The sequence below is a fragment of the Squalius cephalus genome, assembly GCF_949319135.1.
Source record: "Squalius cephalus genome assembly, chromosome: 20".
Classification (NCBI taxonomy): domain Eukaryota; kingdom Metazoa; phylum Chordata; class Actinopteri; order Cypriniformes; family Leuciscidae; genus Squalius; species Squalius cephalus.
The window spans coordinates 9,887,009-9,911,629 of NC_137141.1; the positions used below are offsets into that span (position 1 = coordinate 9,887,009).

At 37.0% G+C, this 24,621-nt stretch overlaps 1 protein-coding gene across 1 annotated transcript; it reads right to left on the bottom strand.

Annotated features, from left to right (window-relative positions):
• Window positions 1-1,873: 1,873 nt before the first annotated feature.
• Window positions 1,874-23,140, bottom strand: xkr6a (XK, Kell blood group complex subunit-related family, member 6a). Its single transcript, XM_079853016.1, has 3 exons — window positions 22,508-23,140; window positions 5,954-6,150; window positions 1,874-3,332 (listed from the first exon to the last, which is right to left on the bottom strand). The coding sequence occupies exons 1-3, from the start codon at window positions 23,089-23,091 to the stop codon at window positions 2,365-2,367; spliced, it is 1,749 nt and encodes a 582-aa protein (XP_079709142.1). The 5' UTR covers window positions 23,092-23,140; the 3' UTR covers window positions 1,874-2,364.
• Window positions 23,141-24,621: the final 1,481 nt, after the last annotated feature.

Genomic DNA, 24,621 nt, shown 5'->3' on the forward strand with positions numbered 1-24,621 from the left:
ATTCAGAATTGCGTAATATAAAGTCGCAATTGCGTGTTATAAAGTCAGAATTGCGTGAAAAAGAAGTCTATTTCTCGCAATTGTGAGTTTATAACTCGAAATTCTGACTTTATTACACACAATCGCGACTTTACATCACGCAATTCTGACTCTATATCACGCAATTCTGACTTTATATCTCGCAATTCTGAGAAATAAAGTCAGAATTGCAAGATGTAAACTCGCAATTGTGAGATAAAAAGTCGCAGTTATCTTTTAAAATGTTTTATTCTGTGGTGAAAACAAGCTTCCATAATTACAACATGTAACAATGTCAAGATCTAGTGAAATCAATTGACATCCCATGCATTTTGCAACAGGAGCACTGTTTCTTTGCACCAGTGCAGTTTATTTATTTAGGGGTAAAAGGTTTCAGTAAAAAAAAAAACTTAGTGCAACTTTAATAATTCGACATTTCTGTTTTCACATGGCAAAAAAATAAAAAATATATAGCACCAAAAAACAAACTGCATGCTTAGTTATTAAGAAATAAATGCTTCCCTACAAGCACCAATCAGCAAGGAGGATGACCGTGACAGGCGGCTGGGTGCACCAATAGCAGACAGAGATTGTTACAGTAGAGGATGTGATTTGGCTTTGTTTCGCGCTGCGGGCAGCAGCAAGCCCTGTGTGTTGAGGCAATTATTATCCTCTTCTCAGACAACTGCAAAATCCTCTTATGGTGAGACTCTGCCACGGTTACTTGTGTAAATACACTCAGGTATATTCAGGCAAAGATAACTTCAAATGCCATTAGCTTAGCATCTTTTTGCACCTTAGAATAAAATAAATGTTAAAAAACTGTCAATTAAGTCATTACACATAGGAAAAATATGTGGGCCAGGGTTCCTCAGAGAACCACAGCCACATTTCTGCACCTCACAAGTTTATTACTTGGAATTTTAGATGACGACACTAGACAAACAGATGAGAGCAGTAACCGTATACACTATGCAGTCTAAATGCTAGAAAAGAGGTTGAAATAATGGAGAGGACCGTTCATACAACGCCACCTTGTTGAGGGTTTTCTGTGCTTATTTCTGCTGAGATAAAACAGAAGGAACATGGGCTATGTTCACACCGCAGCTAAATCTAGGCCAAGTCTGATTTTTGAACAGTGCCGACCAATCGAATATATACATATTGTATAATTACAAGAGTAATTTACAGAGTAAATTACAAATAAATACAAATAAATGTTAATATAATATCAGATTGTAATAAATAAATGAATTAGAATGAATAAATAAATTATATTTCAACTCAAACTTTTTTTTTAAATAATATATATTTAAAATAAATATTATTAAAAAAAAAAAAAAAAAAAAAAAAAGATAAAAAAAAAAAGAGCTTGAGCTGATTTTGGATTTTGGCTTGCAGTGAGAACATAGCCAGAAAGCAAAAACATCCCAATAACCAAGAACAAATATTTTAAAACTCACCAATTCAATGTGCTACTCGCTGTACAGAACTGTTCTTTCAAAACCACGAGTTATGTGCTTTAATTATTATTTTAAACTCCCACTAAACTATACAGATCTAACATGATTCTCAGTGCAAGGTTCATATTAATCATATTGTGCAAAGGGTTAAATGGATCTGAACTGTGCTATACAGAGTCAATGAGGTATTTCTTTAATAGCCAAAAATAAAGACACTTTAACAAGCTAAATACAGATTTTAAGGCAAACAGACAATGAATGCCACTTGGATTTTGTCTGACAGGAAGTAGATTCTTGCCTGCAGAGATCAGTCTAAAGAGGCATGTGCTCTAAAGAGAGTCTAAAGAGACTTCACTAGAGGTCGCCAAACCGCTCATCTGTAGTTTGCTAGTAGGCGACTTTCTGTTGCATTGTCGATGCAAATCACTGTCAAGAGGAAAATTCTAGGTTATAGCAGGTACTTTCTGTATATAAACATCAACTTGAGTATTCTGATCAATGTAAGTGTGAAAATAAGCTCTGAAATATCAGATAAGCTAGTATAGATTGATAAAAGTTGTTAAAAACACAAGGCGGTGTTGATGTGGTCAACTGATCTCCATTTTTCCAATGTAATGGTTTCCGCTGGCTGTAAACACCATGACGCATAAATATATATCCCTTCATGGGGACACAGATATTGTAAAAAAGAGACAGTATATACATATAAAATATATACACATCTTCAGGAGGCTATTCACGTAAAAGAAAAAGTGCAATGCTTGATGCTTACACTTGCAGTTCCTCTTTTACACACATTTATATCATTTATACGGAAACCAAAATGGCATGCATTTTGAGAAATGTGGCAGATCTGAAACTAAATGGAGGGGAGAGCCAGCCATCACAGGGACGACTCGTACTGCAGGAGCTCGTACAGCAGCGGCCCGTCCCTGTACCTGATCCCGACGGTCGCGGGCGTGATGAACTGCAGGATGTTTATCGTCCTTCTCAAGCGCCTGTCCACGAAGTGCGCGTCCCAGGCCGGGTAGCGTTTCCTGGGCATGTCGATTTTGATCAGAGGTCCCTCCGGCCTGTAACGGCCCAAGGGAGTGGTGGGCTCGGGCGAGCGCACCTGAAACACGGGCAGGCAGGTGTCTGCTGTGGTATCATCCCGTTGGCCAAAGGCCCCCGTGGAAGCCCGAGTGGGAGTGGGTTGGGACGCTCGCGGACCAGGAGTGGGTGCCATGGGCTCAGCCTCCGGGGGTAACGGAAGTCCCCAAAGAAGATCAGCACAACAGGAGCTAGCTAGCACCCTTATTTTAGGTCCCATCGGGTGAAGGAACCCATAGTAGATGCCCATAAAAACCACCCCTGAGGCGAAGGTTAGGTAAACTCCGCAGAGCACCGGCACTGCATAGGAGTCAGTGCTGACTGGGTCTCGGTAGGCGTACCACAGGCAAGTAAGCACCGTATTTTCGGCAAGCACCACAAAGTAGTAGATCACCATGCGGTACCGGGTTCGGCCCTCCTTCACGTTGAACCAGCAGAAGATGTAGACGATGCCCACCACCATGTTGAAGAGCACCTCTTCCCATTTGGACATGCAAAAATCAGTGCCTCCGTGCACAATCCAGAACGCCATGGCGCACCAGTGCACAACCACGAAGATGCCGAAGTAGATGTGGAAGATGGAAGCGAAGAGGGCAAAGGAGAGCACCCGAGAGGTTATTGTGAAAAGCCTCCAGAAGATGTGGATCAGCGCGCCCCTGTAGCTCATGCTCTTTTTGTCATCTCTGGAATCGCGCAAGAGCTTGTGGTAAGAAGCCAGGACCCAGGCCAGAGAGAGCAGGGAGGCCACGGAGGAGACACCTGTGAGGTATTCATGACGAGAGACGTTCTTCAGGACTTAACCAGATTGCTTTGTAAAAAGGTGGCAAGAGCAACATGATAAGTCGGTCATGCCTCACAGTTTCCAGGTTCAAACACTCTATTAGATCCCAAAAGCAAACAACGCCAAGGATTTTCACACTGCATTTAACCCCAGATTATCATCATTCTGAATCTCACTTTTAGAGGACTGTTTCACACCTGTAATTTAGAAGCGGGTTTTGCACTGATTTTACCCAGGGTTATGAAACAAGAACAGGGTTAGCTCTGCTTTTATGCAGGGTTTGGAATGACCAAAGGTTAACAAGTCAAAAGAGTGAAAAGCACGAAAAGGTGCTAAAATACTGTCACGGTTTGATGTAAAACTAAACATCAACTTAACTTTAGTTAAGTTTAGCTATCAACTTAACTTTAGCTCCAAACCGAAATCTCAGCTGGCTCAGTTGAGAGCAATGAATCTTTTCTGAATCATTTAATAAATTTGTGTAAGGGACACCATGAGCCCGGAGACTGTATTGTACACTTGAGTTTTTGAAAAATTAGCTTAAACGTGTGCTATAAATAGAGAATTCAAACTTGACGGAGTAGAGGCTTGGACCCGGAAACATCTTTACAAGCCATTTCAGATCATACCTTACATGCAATGAGCATAAAGCATGGCCTTTAGTGACTTATTGCTTTAATAACGCACATTTTTAAATCACAAACATCACAGAAACATGTAGAATGTTTACTGGAAAGGTTTAGGAGACATATTGCAGATGAACTCTCAAAGTGACATCTTTTACCTAAAACACACATTGAATAGAGTGCTGCAGGGATGACGTAATTTTTGTAGGCCAACCCGTAAGTTGACATCACCTTGGTTTCCTCGGCAAAAAGTTAAGTAGTGTTTGTTCCATTGGCTTTTGGAAACTGGCAGAAAATACTGTGACCAACAAAAGTTTATGATTCTTACACCGTGTCCTAACTACACGCAACGCGCAATAAAGGGTATCTTTTCCATGTTAATCAGAGTTTTTGCCTTAACCAGCCGCGATGGCGACACGCGACGATTCTATTTTAGAAATGGTTTCTATTTTTCTGCGACGTCGCGGCTGGTACAACAAACACAAAGTGTGGAAATGATAATCTCAGGAACTGTTTATGTGCTTTATTTAATGTTAAAAGCATTTAGTGCTCCAGCTTTGTAGCTGTAAAAGCAACAATGGATAATTCACCTCAGATCTTGAAATTAAACAAATGGAAACAAGAACATTCAAACTGCGAACAAACAAGTGTATTCTTTGTCAAAGATTGTTTTAGTAACTCAGTAACCTATGCATTTCTAATAATGTTTAAATGGTGTAATATTTGTGAATTTGATTATGTAGCCTTATCCAATTTTTTGCGAGTGCCGTTAAGATTACTCTCTTGCCGCGAGACTCCGCCCACACGCTGTTCTGATTGGCTGTGGGTTTTGATTGATTTTGGCGCATCTCGCAGTCGCATCGCGTCTAGTGTGGACAGACAAATTATTTGTCGCTGGAATCTTATCGCATCGTGTCTGGTTAGGACACAGTGTTACACATTTTGTTCATCAAGATAAATGAACACAACTTATGAATATTGAAGCCTACACAAAATCAGCATAAGAAAAAAGCTTGAGAGTTAATTTGTAAATTTTTGACAACAACATTTTTTCACTGACGAAAATGAAAGGGATAACTAAATAAAAAACAGTTTTTTAATAACAAAAACTATGACAAAAACCTATCGACATTTTCGTCAACAAATAAAAATGAGATGAAAACCTTAGGGAGGGACGATTTGGGAAGAGATCCAGTCAGAAGTGAATTGATGTCCTGCGCGGTAGATAAGTACATTTGAATTGTAACGTGCTGATCTACCCAGAGGGACATAAGCTGTCATGCACTTGCAGCATAAATCGTTCAAACAAGTAATTGTCTGGGAGAAAGAGAAGACATCTGGATAAATCTGAAAAGCGGGTTTTTCTGTGCGCATACAGAAAGCCGCCTCTCAGACGTCAACGCACGAGTACTGAATTGAGTTCTCTTTCATGTCTTTCTACGCTTGAGTGGACAAATGCACACAAAATTATGTAAAAATGTCCGTATTGGCGAGTAAGTATTCATGTAAATACAGTCGAGTTATGTCTTAGGTGAACGCAAACAGTTGGGAGAGTATGGGATGTGTGTCAGTGTATTGGATCCGTGCATTCGGCCTTAAAATGAGAAGGGTCTAATAACCTGCTGCTGTCCGTCAATAATCAAACAACAAAAGAAAAAGAGAAAATCACTCAATGTTCTTGACTAAATAACTTTAAAAGCTTTAATAAGGATTAATTTACATTTAATGTATACAAATAAATATGTCTGCTTGAAAGAATGAAGAATGTTTCCCATTCAAAAAGACCTTTGACTTTGGGATGATGGAACCGGAAGTGCAAAAATGCCAACTCATTTCTAAATCTCAGGACTCAATCCTGCAGCACTCTATAGATGTCTAGGTGATTTACAGGGATCTATTTAGCTAGCATTTATGGTGCATCCTGAACGTTTAGCTGATTTAACGAACTTCACTAATGAATGGTTCACACTCACACTGCAGTGTCTCGGCCTGGTTCTTCTGGATCATTATACAGAGTTGTAGCACCAGTTGGGGGGCACTCTCCAAAAACGTCTCCAGCAGACGGAGCATGTTGACGTCAGCATACTCGTACATCATCGCCCAGTAGAAGCGCCGCCTGTGTTCCTTCTGTCGCCGACTCTGGATGCCCAGGTACAGCGTGCGGATATACCTGTTCAGAAGATCATAAACATTACTACAAAAAAATATACTGAACCTGCCATTACTGCTATAAAAGCCAGCACTATTATTTGCTTAATGAATTGGTATCTCAACTGAAATGTTCCCATGACTCTTTTCTATGAGACGCATAGCTAATAAACATGCATCTCTGGGCAAAATGTTCTTGTAAATGAATTTGTTTTATTTCAATGTCATGATCCCATGTTACACAGAAATCACAGGGATACATAATGCATAAAACAATCTGATACCAATAAACAGCCTAATTTGCACACAATTCAATTCACAATCACAATCTAATCTGACTTCTGACCTGTAATGCTGCCTAAATCATAATCACACACTGTTCGTTCATTGGCCAGAGGAGAACTGGCCCCCGACTGAGCCTGGTTTCTCAAGGTTTTTTTCTCCATTCTGCCACCTGATGGAGTTTTGGTTCCTTGCCACTGTTGCCTTGGCTTTTGGCTTGCTTAGTTGGGGATATTAAATTTAAAATTTAATTTAATATTCAACAATAATATTGATCTGCCTGCATTGACACTATTATACAAGAACTGAACTGAGCTGGACAATGACATCACGGTTTTCTCCAGAACGGCTATATATATAAATGAACTAAATTAATAACTTTTTTACAACAAAATGAAACATCACTGAACTTAATTAAGCTGTACTGTAACCCTATTTTCTTCTGGAAACAAACTTGGTTGCATTTTCCTGTTATCTCTGTAAAGCTGCTTTGAAACAATCTGTATTGTAAAAAGCATTACATAAATAAATGTGACTTGACTTGACAATTGTAAACACTCCCAAAAGTTCCACTGTCACAATGCAGTAATACCCACACACATATCTTCACTATATATACCATGTGGGTGAGATCGTACATCCTGATATGTATGAAAAGTATTCCAAATACTTTTGGTATATTGGTATAAATTGGTATATATTTGGTATAAATTGAAAATATTCCAAAAGCACAACTATAAAATAACATTTAAAAAGTTGTCTTTTTTTTAAAGTTATAACTACTGTATGCTGTATATTCAGTTAGTGAAAATGAAAACATTAAATACAATTACAAAATGTAAAAAACTTTTTTTAAATACAGTTCTGTCATGACAACTCTCTGAGTGTTTTGCATGGTAATGGATATGACAATGTTGATATGTTTGGTCTTGGTGGAATAGATCTGCTACGCTGCTGCTGCAGAGCAAGTACGGGACTTGCCACTGCCAATACATACACGACACGCTGCTGTGAGCAAGTAAGACATGCTGCTGTTGTACAATATAGCGTACATGAATTACCATTGGATCTATACAGGTGGAGCTGGGGAAGGTGGAGGGTTTCTGAAAGCGCGCTGCACTGCTAAGGCAAATGCTGCACAAGTATTTGAGGGTTGAGCAGCGAGCTCATTGGCTATTGATACAGCAGGAACCAATCAGCCGTGCCCTATAGATAATGATGTGATTACGAGCAGGTTGAGTTAGGACCTATTAACCTGCGCCATCTAGAGTTTCATGACAGAACTTTGTATTTTTATTTATTTATTTTGTAAAGTCATAGTTGTTTATAATGTTATAATGTGTTATAATACTGTTTTGATCTGTTTGCAATAGTTATCTAAAACTATTTTTCAAAATATGATTTTTTGGCGAATTGTATTAAAATCAGTTAGGGTCCATTTGACTCACAAACATCATAATAATTATTACTTTTAATATTAATTAAATTCATAGATAACAACAAGTGAGATTTCATTGATATTTTGACAACTGAACTTGGAAATGTCTTTGGTTTCCATTTCAGAAATCAAGTCACATTATTGTACATTAGCATTATTGTACATTAGGTTAGCATTTAATTTAGGTTAATGTCCAATAAATCTGCATTATATGTGGTGCTGCACCCAATAACTAGCAATTTAGCATTTATTTATCCAATTGTGCACTGGGTATGAGAAAAAAAGAGCATCATTATCTGACTTCCCATCAATGCATTTCAGGATGGATGGATGGATGGATGGATGGATGGATGGATGGATGGATGGATGGATGGATGGATGGATGGATGGATGGATGGATGGATGGATGGATGGATGGATGGATGGATGGATGGATGGATGGATGGATGGATGGATGGATGGATGGATGGATGGGACAGACAGATACGTACATACACACATAAATGCATGCATACATGCAAATAGGCCATAAACAACTTTGGAAACCCATTCATTTCAAAAAGATGTGCAATAAATTGTAGCCTATCATTTTCACAGGCTGCCTGAGGCACGGCAACTCTGAGGACGTGAGTGTGAATTATTTATGTCTATAAAATGAGCTTGAGCACATGGCAGCAGGAGTTTCCCATCAAGGGCAGACTTATTACATCAGTGTTTCTCAAACCTGTTTCTGGAAGACCCCCATAACGGCACTCCTTTTTTGCAAACCCAATGAAATATAGAAATGCATTAATCACATTGAGACAAAATATATTTGACTAGAAAGTGTCACTGAACAAGTGTTATTTTAGTACCATTGAGATGCTACTATTATAGTTAATTTTAATATTTTGAATTAGTTTTTATTTTCCATTTTAATTTTATTATTTTTTTGCAATTTTTTAAATAGGTCTATAAAGCCTTTATTAATTTTTTTAATTAAAGTGTTTGTTTTAGTTATTTTAGTACATTAAGTTAAACTAAATGAATAGAAGAAATGTTGCTTTGCACAGTTGCAAATAAAATACAAACTATTAATTTAATCTTTTTTCATTTAATTTCAGTCAACATTTATTTGATTTCAAGTAACAAAAATGCTTTTTAATGGTTTTATATTTATGTAACCATAAAAGCCTTGCCACGCTTACTCCGTGGAAAGCTGTGAACACAGACAAGCGGCGTGAGATATCACAGTCTATCACATTCATATTTCACAGTTTACATAATAACATAGCATCCATTTACAGTCAGTGTAGGATGTTTCTGCGATATGATGATTAATGGCCGATATTGACTGTATGCAAACACATGGACAACCCTCTTTATGTTGAAATATAACCAGTGGAAGCTGCACTGCCTGAACCGGGATATTCTGTGCCATCCAGTAGGCTTCATAGTGTCAGATAGAGTCATATCTCAAATCTCTCTAATAGTAATGCAGGAAGTCACTCAGTGAGCGGCCTTTATTTGCTTTATGTTTCCAGCTGAATGAGTCACTGTACGCAGCTGTGCCACAGATATCGACCCGGATGGGATGGGAATGGGTGCGGGTTACAGTAATGTTCGGTTTCATGTCACCCAAGCTGTTTCCCTTGTTAATCAATACCGCCTTAAAAGCATGGAGTGCATGCACAAAAATCCCCCAGAATAAAGCTGATAAATTTAGCCACACAAATTCATAAGATGTACTGTGACACACAATTAAATGTTTAAGTAACACCGGGACTCCAAAAGACAGACAAAGTCATTTTAACCAAAATGTATAAAATATATTCAGCTATATATGATTGATGTATATACATGTGTTCTGCAGTTTTTTTAAAAGAAGTCTCTTCTGCTCACCAAGGCTTTATTTGATCAAAAATACAGTGAAAACAGTAATATTGAAAAATATTATTAAAATTCAAAATAACCGTTTTCTATTTGAATATATTTTCAAATGTAATTTATTCCTGCAAAGCTGGATTTTCAGCATCATTACTCCAGTCTTCAGTGTCACATGATCCTTAAGAAATCATTCTAATATGATGATTTGATGCTCAAAAAACATTTGCTTTTCATCTTTTCATCAAAGAATCCTGAAATAAAATTAACAGCATTTATTTGAAATAGTCTTTCCTGTCATATTTGATCAATTTGGTGCATCTTCGCTGAATAAAAGTTGATAAAAATTTCTTTAAAAAAAAATCTCACTGACCCCAAGCTCAAGATGGAGTCATCATGAAAAAAAAAACACTAGAATAAACACAGCAACAGCTCTAGAATGGAGAGAGAATACAGATGTTCCATATTCATGCAACCTTCCACTGCATCGATCTACAATCTCTCAGGCGCCATGATACGGGCAACAGAACTATGAATGAAAATAAACACGTTGGCACAATCTTTTCCAGAATAGAATTAGATCTAAAATAGAGTTACAGAGATTTGCTCTCTATTCTCTAACTAGATGTGTGGAATCTAGGATGAAAGATGCGCACACCTGTAAAATCCTGTGAGGAGCTCTGGAGTTTTCCAGCAAAATCCTTCCTTGAAAACATTCATGGATTTCATAACACCCGACAAACATATGGAGAGAGACAATGGGAAAATGACTGGGAACATTACGCATGCGTCTGTGAAGTCTATATAAAACTAAAAAAGAGAATTTATTCTCATTTAGTCTCACTTCGCAGCACTTCCAGAGTCAATTTTTGAAAGTAAGCTGTTAGAAGCGGTGAAACATGTTGTCGCTCTAATAATACGGAAACAGATGGAAAGAGAAAAGGGAAATACAGAGGAGTGTATAGACAGAGAGGTAGACTTACTATCATCTGGGCCCGTTCCAGAAGCCTCTTTCTGTCTCTCTTGCCCTCCGCTATGTGTGCGAGTAAACCTCCCTGTCCCAAACCAAACTGCTTCTGTCTAGATCATCAGTCCATCAGGGAAACTAAAGCAAAACAAACAGAACAAAATGGAGTCATGAAATGAGAATGGGGTGAGGGGTAGAACACACAACAACCAGACTGCAACAGAATTATGGGATCGAGCAGACATCAAATGAAAATGGGTAAAATGACTCCAAAGATAAAAAGGCATAAATTAGAAACTTGTAAAGCTGAAGGACAGGCGTGCTGTACGGAAAAATAACTGAATTCTGAACCTGAATACTAAGCCTGAAATCTTTAGGCTGTTCTGTTTCATATGAACAACTAGCACACCTGAAGGTAAATATATGCATACATGTATGCATATATCCATCATAAAACTAAATATGAATAGTTTGATATGATGATACAATGGCTATAGAGCTCCACAGGAGTAAATAAACATCATGAAAATAACCCGGGCTCTGAAAGTGAAAAAAATGCAACATAGGCCCTTATGCATTTTTGCAAAACTCCACAAAAACACGCCTATAAATAAAATTCACTACAGTTTCAAGCTGAAATGAAGAAACTAGTGGCAGTAAAACACCAACAATGTTTATTCCTTTTCACATAATTGATGATTACAGGGGTAGATTATTGATTAATAAAGACTCAAGAGCTCAAAGACTTGTAGAAGCAAGCTAAAATGGCATGGCTGCTTCAGCAAATGTACGTTTTATCTCATGTTTGCTTTTGTTAACACTATCGGTTAGGTTTAGTGTAAGTTGGGTTGTTATTTTCAAACGCAACTGAGCACTAATCATTTAGCGCCACTCAACAGACATTTCATTTTCAAACTACCGCAATACATACAACATTGCCAGATTCAAATGCGTTTTAGATAAAACTGAACATGCTTTTAGCTCCATTAATTGGACATTTCGCAAGAACCAACATAATATCATTTTGCAGAAATGTCGCCACAGGCATGTTTTTCCAATGAGTCTGGAAGGCAAACAATGTGCTGAACTCTATTCAAATGACTTATGCTTTACGAATATCACATAAAATATGACAGTCAGTCATTAATCACAACACAGACCCATTTAGGGTGATATGAGACTGTACATAACAACAAAATAAGAAATGACATCAAATGATTGATATAATATAATTTATATAATTTATATGACCAAAAAAAAGCTCCGTTAAAGCAAATATTGCAAGCAGAAAAAAATCATGACAAATCTATCTGAATGTAAAATGCACACACAAAAAATGCCCCTGCAAATGGATTATCATCTAGGCCTACAGAGTTGTACAAATATTGCATAAAATACCAGCTGGAAAAACACTGAATACAAAGAAGACATTTGAAAACCGTAAATACATTCAAATTCCTCGTGACAGATTCCAGTAGAGACTTGCATAATTCAACACAGGGACCAGCAAATTATTTATCAAATATATTCCAGCAGAGCATTTATTGTGGTATGATATGTCATACGTTATGTAAAGGCACTTTTGTGTTGGATATTTATTTCATCTGTCTTCTAGTATGTCACAGTCAAAATTTAAAAACGAGGAAAGTAACATTTCAATTATGTATGCCGACAAACAACAGAGAGTTTTCCCACATACAGAGACGAGTGTGTGCTGTAAATGTCAGCGAAAAAAAAAAACACCTTCATGCTCCTTTTTCTTACACTCGGGTGCATCCCAGAAAATGCAAAAACTACAGGAATGCAACTTACAGTTTGACTCTGCACATTAAAACTGGGATGCATACAAGAAAGTATTTCAACAATGAAGTTGTTTTCAACCCAGAACAATATTGATTAAGGGTGTAATACCCTCATTTCATGATTCAATACATATCACGATACTGAACTCACGATACGATATTATATACAAAAAAATTACTGTTGATTAAAATGAATAACCCAATGTGCAAGACAATGGTGACACCAGAATAAAAATATCGATGATTCTGAAGCTGAAAATACAGAATTATTTTAGGCGAATATGCTTGCACTCTGCCACTGACTAGATATATTTCAAATAATGTACGCCATTTTTTACTGGTAACATAAGACAACTGGCATTATCAGGACCCACAAATATTCCCCCATTGCATTATTATACATTATATTCAACATTATATATAGTAGTTTAATGTAGTACTGACACTAAAACTATGTAGTATTATACACAATACATATTGTCACTATCCACAATACATATTGATGCATTTTTCTATTACGATATATTGTGACACGATATATTGTTACACCCCTAATACTGACATTTCTTCTTTTTTTTAAGGAATATTGCCACATTTATTATACATGATGATTTATCCTTCACTTTTTTTATTCATCTGCCATCAATCTTAAATCAAAATAACTTCCCCTCCCTCTTGCAGCAACATCTCTTCTCTTCTCTGATGACATGTGAGGGCGGGGCAACTTGTCACTCACATGAGATCCACCAATAGCAAACCACAACCATCCAATCAATTCCCGATGGAAAAAAATCAAGTCGTGCCCTAAAAATTTTTTTTCTTGTTCAAGAAGCCGTTTCACAGAAGGATATTAATCTTAGTCTGGTTGACGCTATAAACTGTCTGGAAATTTTTGAAAGAAGAAAATTTTCACGGTTGCTCCTCCATTTGACCCCTAGATGAAGATTTCAGGTGCTATTTCTAGCAAGTACATCATGACTAAGAGAAAGATCCTGCTGAGACACTGTAAACTTTCTCTCTCAGCCGTTACTGAAACTCCCGCAGGGAGGATAGATTCAGTTCACAGCCTTTATGCTTTTACCCTGAAACTTTCACAGATTGTGCCTGCAATCAATAATTGAACACAACTTTAACACTGAGTCAGAATCTTTTATGAGGAAATAGTCGGGGTTAACTCCATAAAAGCTTTAACACCTGAACAGATATTGAGCACTTAGCACTATAATCTGTGAAAACAGACTTTAGACTGCTTTTTTTTTTTTTTTTTTTGCAATTGAGACATGTCTCTAAACATCTATTAAGGGCCACAATCATAAAAACATAAAAAGATTAGGTAAAGTGGATGGACACAAAGCAGTTTGATGTATTATGAAAACCGACAGTAAATTTCAGAGCATATTAACACATTAAAGTCTCAATATATAAAGAAAAACAGTCTGTTTAATTCCACCAGTTTACACACAAATGCATTATATGACTGCTTTAAAAAGGGCAAACAGCCTCACTATATCATTCTCAATGTAAAGTACTTTCTGTCTAGCTTATGTCAATCCCTGAAAGTTATTCACTATCCAGCAAATCCCATTTTAAATTTTAGTCACAGTTGCAGAATGAATTCAAAAATCATAATCCTTATTAACAGTGATAAATGCAAAGGCTGAAAACTATAGCAGCGGATCTTCACTGAACGTCAAATAAATCTAATTCCCCAAATACAAGAAACAACAGTTAAGGCTAATTCAGTAGTCAGTTTTCTGAAAGGTTAAACGGATCCTGGAGGATTATATGGCTAAGTAGAGGTAAGAGCTACTCAGGTTTAGAAGATAAATACATTATTAAATAAGAAATATCCCTGTACATATTGACCAGTTCACACTGAATTAATTCCTGCTGCATGATACAACTGTCTGCTGAATAAGAACATAATCAGATAATAGACTCAAATAAACATCAAGATTTGAACTTATTTAGGTAAATACGGTTTACTTGTATTACTGCCAGGGTTGTTATTGTTAACTAAAACTAAATATCAAATCATAAAAGAAACATTTTTGTTGCTTGTAAAAAATTTAAAAAAAACATTATGAGTAATAAAAATAAAATATAAAAAACCTTGAAGGGATAGTTAACCCAAAAATGAAAATTCTGTCAATAATTACTCACCCTCATGTCGTTCCAATCCGTTCACAAATTAAGATATTTTAATGAAAACTGAGAGATTTCTGTCTCTTCAATGACAGCTGCGCAACTGACACTTTGACTTCGAAACGTTCATAAACTGAAGCTCAACCTTACTTGCTTGACGTGCGAGAACAAACCTCACTGGTTCTTACAGAACCTCAAACTTGCAGCGTAACAAAAATGAACCTCATTGGTTCTTGCCGAAGCTCAAACGTGCTGTGTAACACGAGAATGAACCTCATTGGTTCTTGCTAAAGCTCAAACGTGCTGCGTAACACGAGAATGAACCTCATTGGTTCTTGCTGAAGCTCAAACGTGCTGTGTAACACGAGAATGAACCTCATTGGTTCTTGCTAAAGCTCAAACGTGCTGCGTAACATGAGAATGAACCTCATTGGTTCTTGCTAAAGCTCAAACGTGCTGCGTAACACGAGAATGAACCTCATTGGTTCTTGCTAAAGCTCAAACGTGCTGCGTAACATGAGAATGAACCTCATTGGTTCTTGCTAAAGCTCAAACGTGCTGCGTAACACGAGAATGAACCTCATTGGTTCTTGCTAAAGCTCAAACGTGCTGCGTAACATGAGAATGAACCTCATTGGTTCTTGCGGGGTTTTTACAGAAGCTCAAACTTGCAGCGTAACACGAGAATGAACCTCATTGGTTCTTGCTGAAGCTCAAACGTGCTGCGTAACATGAGAATGAACCTCATTGGTTCTTGCTGAAGCTCAAACGTGCTGTGTAACACGAGAATGAACCTCATTGGTTCTTGCTAAAGCTCAAACGTGCTGTGTAACACGAGAATGAACCTCATTGGTTCTTGCTAAAGCTCAAACGTGCTGCGTAACATGAGAATGAACCTCATTGGTTCTTGCTAAAGCTCAAACGTGCTGCGTAACATGAGAATGAACCTCATTGGTTCTTGCTGAAGCTCAAACGTGCTGCGTAACACGAGAATGAACCTCATTGGTTCTTGCTAAAGCTCAAACGTGCTGCGTAACATGAGAATGAACCTCACTGGTTCTTGCGGGGTTTTTACAGAAGCTCAAACTTGCAGCGTAACACGAGAATGAACCTCATTGGTTCTTGCTAAAGCTCAAACGTGTTGTGTAACACCAGAATGAACTTCATTGGTTTGCTGAAGCTCAAAAATGCAGCGTAACACCAGAATGAACCTCATTGGTTCTCGCACGTCAAGCGAACATGTTTACCACAACTGATGTGTGAGTTGATGAATGTTTATTTGTGAATTAAAGACTTAATTAAATCTGTTCATCACATAAAGCAATTTGGTCTCTTTAGAAAATTTCGACTAAACCACTCAAAACAAATAGATTCGTTTTACGATCTCTTTATGATGTTTTTGAAGAGTCAAAGTGGTAGTTGTGTAGCTGTCAATGGAGGGACAGAGAGAGATCGCTCAGATTTCAGATATATTCAGATTAAAAATATTTTCATTTGTGTTTTGAAGTAGCCTATATAATAACATAATTTTCATTTTTGGGTGAACTAACCAATTAAACATTTTATTTCAGCTAGTTACCAAGGCAACATTTCTAATTTCCATTTAGTCTAAGTAAAACTAAAACTGAAATAAAAATGAACAAAAATTGTACAGACATTTAAAAAACTATAAAAAAAAGTCAACAAAATGAAAAAAAATATATAACAAAAATTTTAATAAAACCAAAAAATATATATATTTATAAAAAATAACACCTAAATCAAACTATTAATAAAAAAACTATAATAGTATATGCCAATAATAATATCCAATATAAATGGTTACTTCATATTAAAAAATATTTTAATAGATATTTTAAAGATTTCACCTCTGCTCTAGCTTTCTAATTGACATTGTACACTACACTATATTGTGAATATTGCTGGCATCATTGCTTAGGTTCCTCTATTGTAAGTTATTTTGGATAAAAGTGTCTGCTAAATGCATGAATGTAAATGTAAACTGGGATAGGACAAGGAAAACATTACACACATCAACTAAAATAGAGCAATGCAATTTTCCATTTGGGACTGATATTGGAGAGTTGTATTTCTCAAGTCATTCTACAGACAGAGCTCAAGCTAAATAAATGCGAAACATAAACAAGGTTAAGTTTGCATGAGTGGGTGGAAGCTTGAGAGAAGGATTCGCGTCCCAGGAGCCGCTCGTGCTGCGGTTAAGTGGAGGCAGTAAAAGCCCTGTAACGGGCCGATGAAAGGTGTGAGCTCTGGGGCTCAGGGTTACTGAAAGTGCACTGAACAGATAGAGGAGAATTCAGGTCAGTGTGTCAATGCCAACATCTACAGCCACACCAACTGCTGGTCTGGTCTGTGCTGCGCTTTAGAGATCATGCTTGCATAACAGTCCTTTTCATAAGGATGTTGCCCAGCGGCTTTAATAACAGATGCTTGAATGCAAATGAGATTTTTGCATTTTCTTAAGTCAATTTCAGGTTGCTAGGTGGTTTCTTACGCTGCATTCACACGGGGCGTCGCGGCGTCTGGAGCTTGGTGCTGAGTCTGCTGACGCGACCATCATAGTGAGAACATCCAGTCACATTACTTTCCGATGTTGCATGAACGCAATTAGCTTGAGTATGCGCTAGGGTATTTGCATAAGGCGATCAGGTGTGCGTTTCCAAAAAGCATTGTTAGCCAACTATGCTCTCAAGTTCTGTTGTTATCAGCATACTTCAACGAGTCGGTGTTTCCCGAAACCATAGTCCCAACGAACATTCGCAAACAGCATCGCAAAGTTGTGTGTTTGGAACGACAGCTCTCGACCTGTGGTTAGAAGCAGAGTTTCTTGTTTGCATGACATGTGGACTCAAATCCTTATCTTGAGCGAAATAAGCAATCTGTATCTTTAATTGGAATACATACAAATGTCATTTATGTTGTTTAGTTTTAGTTTGTTTGAAGAGTGCACATGTGCGAACATGCTCTAGTATGGAAGAACGAGCCTATGATTGAATCTGGCAATAAAAAATTTGAATTAATCCGCAGATGCCATGTCCGTAGGCTATAGCAAAACATCTAGCATTAATTCGATCTCAAACAGATTCATTAAAAGAAGTTATTACTCCACCCAGTGCGTGACATCATTAACCAACGTGGTTGAACAATAAATTTGCGACTATGGTTTCGGGAATCAGTCGTGACTAGCTAGTTGATTTCTTCAACGATGCATCGTACTATGGTAGTTAAGCAGCGAGTTATGTCGTTGTACGGGAAACGCACCCCTGATTGGCTGACGCCTGCGTTGGTGCTTGAAAAGTTGAAAATTGAAAAACTTGCCGCAAGCAATGCCAGTGCTTGAAATGAGTAACATGAAACAGAACCCACAATTCAGTACGGCAAAGCATAACGTCACCTTTCAAAGTAAGTGAGTCGCGTTAACACTCAATAACAAGCCACATGATTTGAGGAAACATTCTGTTCAACAAAATCACACACTGCAAAAAAAAATGATATATTTTCTTACTCTGAATTTTTGTCTTTGGTGTATACGAAATTATCCGTATTCAAATTTATTCTTTTGAATATTGTCCTTTAATTCTTTCTTTTATTAATTATTCCTTTTTGCGAATCTTATTAATCTCTTCTTCATGCATTCTAGTCATTGATAGCTATGTATTAATTTAATCATCATTGATAAATCGTTACATTCTTTATGTTGCGTTATTATTCTTTTACATCTTCTTGATTTCATTAATCATTTATTTATTTTCTACAATATGCTCTGATGTGTTTGACTATTTCCAAAAGTGAGATCTTTGGTGTCTCTTCTGTGCTGTAAGACCGAGTGGGTGTATTTTCCATCAGAATTGATAACGTGATGTACCTGTTTCGTCTATCTTTCGTTCACTCCAACCGGTTACACCAACTATGACATAATAGACAGGCTAAGTCTGTTTGACCTTTTCCTATCAGACCAAAACAAGTGTAGGAGGATGTAAGTTTCCTGCATATATATTCTTTGCTCTAATTTTCTTCTGCTTCTTCTCTTCTACCTCTCCTTTTATTCCGCAAATACCTTACTTCAGATTTACTTAATTTGTTGTCTTTATAATTTGACTTTTTACTTAATAAATGTGTTATTCCTCATTTAAATTGATCTCTGACATAATCATTGCTCGTCTGCCTGGATCTCACTGCATAAGTCTTGTTTTGTAGTACAAATATGTAAACATTCTTAAATTAAGATACATTAACTTGAGAAGCAAAAAGTCTTGTGTTCTGAAAGATTTTTTTTTTTTTTTTTTATCAATGTACCAAGAAAACATATCTGCTAACTCAGATCAAATAAAATTAATTCAAAGGGAAAACAAGATTATCTTCTTGTTTTAACGAAAAAAAAACAACAACTTAAATTCATCTTATGTAATTTTGTTTCGCAAGTAAATTTATCTTGATTTAAGAATGTTTACATATTTGTACTGGAAAACAAGACAAATATACCGAGTAAGAAAATCTTTTTTTGCAGTAAAGGACGATTTCTGGGCCCAAGTTCAATATAGGGTTAAGGTTTGTTCAAATCACTAACACTATCACCAAGTTGTAAATAAAATAAAGATTAGTGGAGTATGTTTTACAAGAAAATAAGAATAAAACATTGTAAAAGATAATTGCGACTTTTAACATCACAATTGCGAGTATACGTCGCGCAATTCTGACTTCATTTCTCAGAATTGCAAGATATAAAGTCAGAATTGCGAGATATAAAGTCAGAATTGCAAGATATAAAGTCAGAATTGCAAGATATAAAGTCAGAATTGCGAGATATAAAGTCAGAATTGGGAAAAATAAACTCGCAATTGAGTGTTATAAAGTCAGAATTGCAAGAAATAAAGTTGAAAATCTGACTTTTTTTTTATAACACGCAATTGCAAGTTTATATCTCGCAATTCTGACATCTTTTCTCAGAATTGTGACATAAACTCGCACTTGCAAGTTATAAAGTCAAAGACTAAGGAAAACATTTTTTCCTCAGGATTGCGAGTTTATATCTCACAATTCTGACTTTATAACACGCATTTCTGACTTCATAACTCGCATTACCTTTTTTATTTTTTATTCTGTGGCAGAATTACAAAACAGCACCAATTAAATTCTCTATGAAATCACCAAAGTATATTAGGAAAAAGTCAGTCATTAATCACAAAACAGCCCCCTTCATGGTGATACGAGATTCATTACCTTGACAGCCTACTTATCCCTCACACATTTATCAACAACAACTCTATGAAAACATCTAAATTTATGTACCGTACTTAATTTTATAATTTTTTTAAAAAGTCTTATGTTGTCAATGGGGTCCAAAAAACCTCTTGGTAATTTGCTTGATCCTACAAGCCCAAATGTCACAGAACAACAACTGGACATGATCTGCATTTGTAAACTAAAAGCAAGGAAGGGCTGAAAGGTTTTCCATGCTGTGAGAACTCTGAGTCAAGCTGGGGTCTTACACTCTTAACACTGCAATCAGCCCTCATCAGTGTTAGATCTCTGCCAGGGGAAGCATATGTGCATCCAGAGAGTGTGAGCGGGCGCTGGCGGCGGGGAACACATTTTCTGCCTGCGCTTGCCAGCTTCTGGTCACCCCTGAGCTCGACAGATGATCTTAACCGGCGTGACAGTCAACTAATTGTCTTATTCAGGCCTGGAGACACTGCCTGCCTTTCTGTCGCCCTGCTGAAGAAGCAAAGCATCAACAACAATCTATTCTTCCCACTGGATACTCTCAGTAAACAGGTTACAGCGCTGTATGGAACTCATCACAGGCATTTAGAGATACTGAACATAACAGCATGAATTATTTGGAAATGCTGTAATCTGACAATTGGATTGTCTGGAAAATCAGTCTTTGTCTAATCCATTACCTACCTTAAAACTGAAATGAATACAAATATCAGTAACACTGCCTTAAGGTTTAATTTGTCAAAATGAGTTAATGTATGAACAAACATAAACTAACAATGAGAAATACATTTGTTACTGTATTTATTCATCTTTGTTAATGTTAGTTTAAAAAATACATTGTTTGTTCATGTTAGTTCACAGTGCATTAACTAATGTTAACAAATACATTTTTTTATAATGTACTAGTGAATGTTGTTGAAATTAACATTAACTAAGATTAATAAATGCTGTAGAAGTATTGTTCATTCTTATTTCATGATAACTAGTTAACTAATGTTATGAAACTTTATTGTAAAGTGTTACCGAAAAATGTAAAGAGAAGCAATGAGAATAAGTAAATATCTATGAAATTTCTATTTAAAATGAATGTACTGCATTATGTGGATGGTTAAACCATAAAGTCTTCATTAAACAAACAGAAGCCAATATTTAGTATTAATAGTTGTTATAATTATTAACATTGTGATACTTATTTAATGACAAATAAAGCACATTAACCCATCAAAATCCCCACAATAATTTAATTCTCATTATTTTATTCCAAGAAATAAAAATGTATCACTAAAACTGTAAAGTATTTATACATTTTATAATTTTACTGTATTTACATTTATCTGATTGTACTTTAAAATGATCATATTAGAGTAAGAAAAATTGGTAACACTTTATAATAAGATCTTGTTTGTGAACTTTAGTTACTGTATTAACATGAGCAATACATTTGTTACAGTATTTATTAATCTTTGTTAATGTTAGTTAATAAAAATGCAGTTGTTCATTGTTTGTTCATGTTACTTCAGTGCATTAACTAATGTTAACAAAACACAACATTTGATTTTAATAATGTATTTATAAATATTGAACTGAACATTAACTAAGATCAATAATTGCTGTACAAGTATTGTTCATTCTTAGTTCATGCTAACTAATGTAGTTAACTAATGTTAATGAACCCTTATTGTAAAGTGTTACCGAAAAATTTGGAGAAGCAATGAGAACAAGTAATGACAATGTGTGAGTAAATTGTGATATTTTTTGTAAAAAAAATTAAATAATAATTAATAAGTATACAGTTGTTTTAAGAGAATAACAAAGAACCAATATCCTTCCCTCCTCATGCTGTCTTGATGACATGTTAAAGCATTTAAAAGCATCTGAATGCAAATCTTAGTGACGCCCAGCCTTGTTTCATGCTTCTCACAAACTCAAGAGCGAACAAACAGTCTCTCATGGATGAGACACATCAGTGTCCCCCACATCAGGCTAATGCAAACCCCTCACCAGAACACACACGCTTCTCAATCAGCATAAAATGTGACCTTGGAACCTAAAATATTAACAACATCCTGAAGACAAGCCTGCTATACAAGACTGAATGTACAAGCAACATCCTACATGATCAAGCCCAAACGGGATGCAGCCGAAACAACCCAACCAGACCGAGGTTTGTTTTCCTCTAGCAGAGGTCATTCAAGTAAATTAATTACAAGCTCTATTGATTCCACACTCTCAAGTCCGAAGTGAGCCCGTCATTCTGCTGAAATGAACTGTTTGCCATCGTTACACAGATGGTTAGAGGACACAGAGCCAGCCATAAAGCAAGAGAAAGAAAAACATTAGTGTTTCAACCGAGCACTGCCTCTGAGATGATGCTGAAAGGCATCATCTGATGCATCTGCATGCAATAGCTCTGTTGATGTGTGTGTTCAATGTGCATCATCTCTGGAGTGTGTGCACAGTGATGTGATGTCATGCACCAATCAAAACAACCATCCTGTGCATCTGATCAAAACAAGCAGGTTATCCCCTGTATAAATCATCTGAATATTCCTGGGTGTGTGCATCATCCTAAAAGCCTTTCAATGGACTTTCTATCACCATCATCATCATCATCATCATCATCATCACGTCAGCGTCTTACCTCCACACTTGTCCCATCTGAAGGATGTGCACACAGGCATGCCATATCCATATGGAGATCACACAGCACCTGTCCCTGCCGTAGATGCGCGAGCTGAGATCGGCCGTGGCTTTCCTGCTGAGCCCCTCCGCGGCCCCGAGCCCACCGCCCGTGCAGTCCTGGACGAACCACCTGAAGCTCAGAATCTGGACCAGCACCGACGGCACCAGCACGAAGAACAGGGTGAGCCCGAACCACAGATAGTCCCGTTTGGAGTAGTAGTCAATAGCCAGCCACAAGTCCGTCCCGACGTCCCAGAAGAAGACGAGCAGCGCGAGGACGATCCAGAGGCAGTCCAGCCACAGGCGCTCCTCCGGCGGCTGCTGCTGATGCGTCGGCCGCTCGCGCTCTCCAGCGTCGCGTTCGCCCAGGAGCGTCTGCAGACACGCGCTCCTGCAGCCCCAGTAACACGACGAGGTGTTGCAGCAGTGGCAGATGTGTATGGCCGCGCTGTCCAGCCCATCGTCGTCGCCGAGCGCCTCGTCCAGGTTGTGCAGCTGCGCGAAACCGGTAACGACCCCCGCGCCATCGGATTTTGCTGCCATCTTGCTCTCTGAAACGCTTCATCCCAAACCCCCTCCTCCCGTGCTCCGTGACGCCACTTCCGTGATACCTGTGTGTGTGTGTGTGTGTGTGTGTGTGTGTGTGTGTGTGTGTGTGTGCTTTTTTTTTCTATCCCGTTGGGAAATCAACTTGGATGCACACTGACTCATGGGGACTGCATGGGGTCACTGTGGGGACCTAAATTGAGGTCCCCATGAGGAAACAAGCTTATAAATCATACAGAATTCGTTTTTTTCAAAATGTAACAATGCAGAAAGTTTTTTTGTGATGGGTAGGTTTAGTGTAAGGGGAGAGAATATACAGTTTGTTCAGTATAAAAATCATTATGTCTATGGAGAGTCCCCACAAAGATGGCGAACCTGTGTGCGTGTGTGACAATGCTGAATTGTCTAGGACTCATGAATAAATTACCAGTTAAAGGTCTGGACGCATTGTTATTGCCACTTTCACATTTTGCAATTGTAGTTGGAAATAATATGTAGCCATGTAGTGACAAAAATACACTAGCCATTTATATGTTATGTTGTGACTTAATAATAGATAATGATTTTAAGACAATATCAAATACCAAATGTATAATGTTGCCATTTGTCACACTTTTAACATTTTGGGAATATTGCTCAAGGTGAGTTTATGTTTTGAATTTCTGTACACAAACATTTAAGGATATTATACCTTCTAACTAACTAAATAAATAAATAAATAAATATTGTATCCATTTTATATATTAACATTAAATACAATAATATAATTGAAGTTTGTTTCCTCCATTATTGTCCAGGAAAAGCCATACAGTTTATTTGTCACAATAAATATTTCTCAAGGTGGGTTTATTTATTTATTTATTAAATACATAAATAAATAAATAAATAAATAAATAACTGAAAAAACATACCGTTCCTTTTATGTCAATGGAAACATGCCATTAAACTGCCTGTTATTTTTCAGCTAAATTTAAACAGTAAAACAAGTATGAAACACAAAGCAATCATTTAATGTTTATTTTCATCTTAAGACAGATCCTGGTATACATATTTTGCACAGCATATTGTAGAGTTCCTGTGCATTTGTATTGACACAGTATTTAAAGGGATAGTTCACCCAAAAATAAAAATGCCATTTTCATTTACTCACCCTCAAGTTGTTTCAAACCTGTATACATTTCTTTCCTCCGTTGAACACAAAAATATATATTTTGAAGAATGTAACTTGGGAACCAGACAGTTGATGGACCCCATTGACTTCCATAGTATTAGGGTTAGGGTTTTTTTTTTAATAGAAGTCAATGGAGCCCATCAGCTGTTTGGTTACCCATATTCTTCAAAAATATCTTATTTTGTGTTCAGCAAAAGAAAGAAATTCATACAGGTTTGGAACAATTTTGGGGTGAATATCCCTTTAAACCAGTTTAAACACAGAACACTGATAAAAACCAGCCTCCTTGAACACAATCCGTGAGCTCCATAAAATCCACTGCAGTTGCTTTCAGCATGGGGAATTTCCTAGATTAG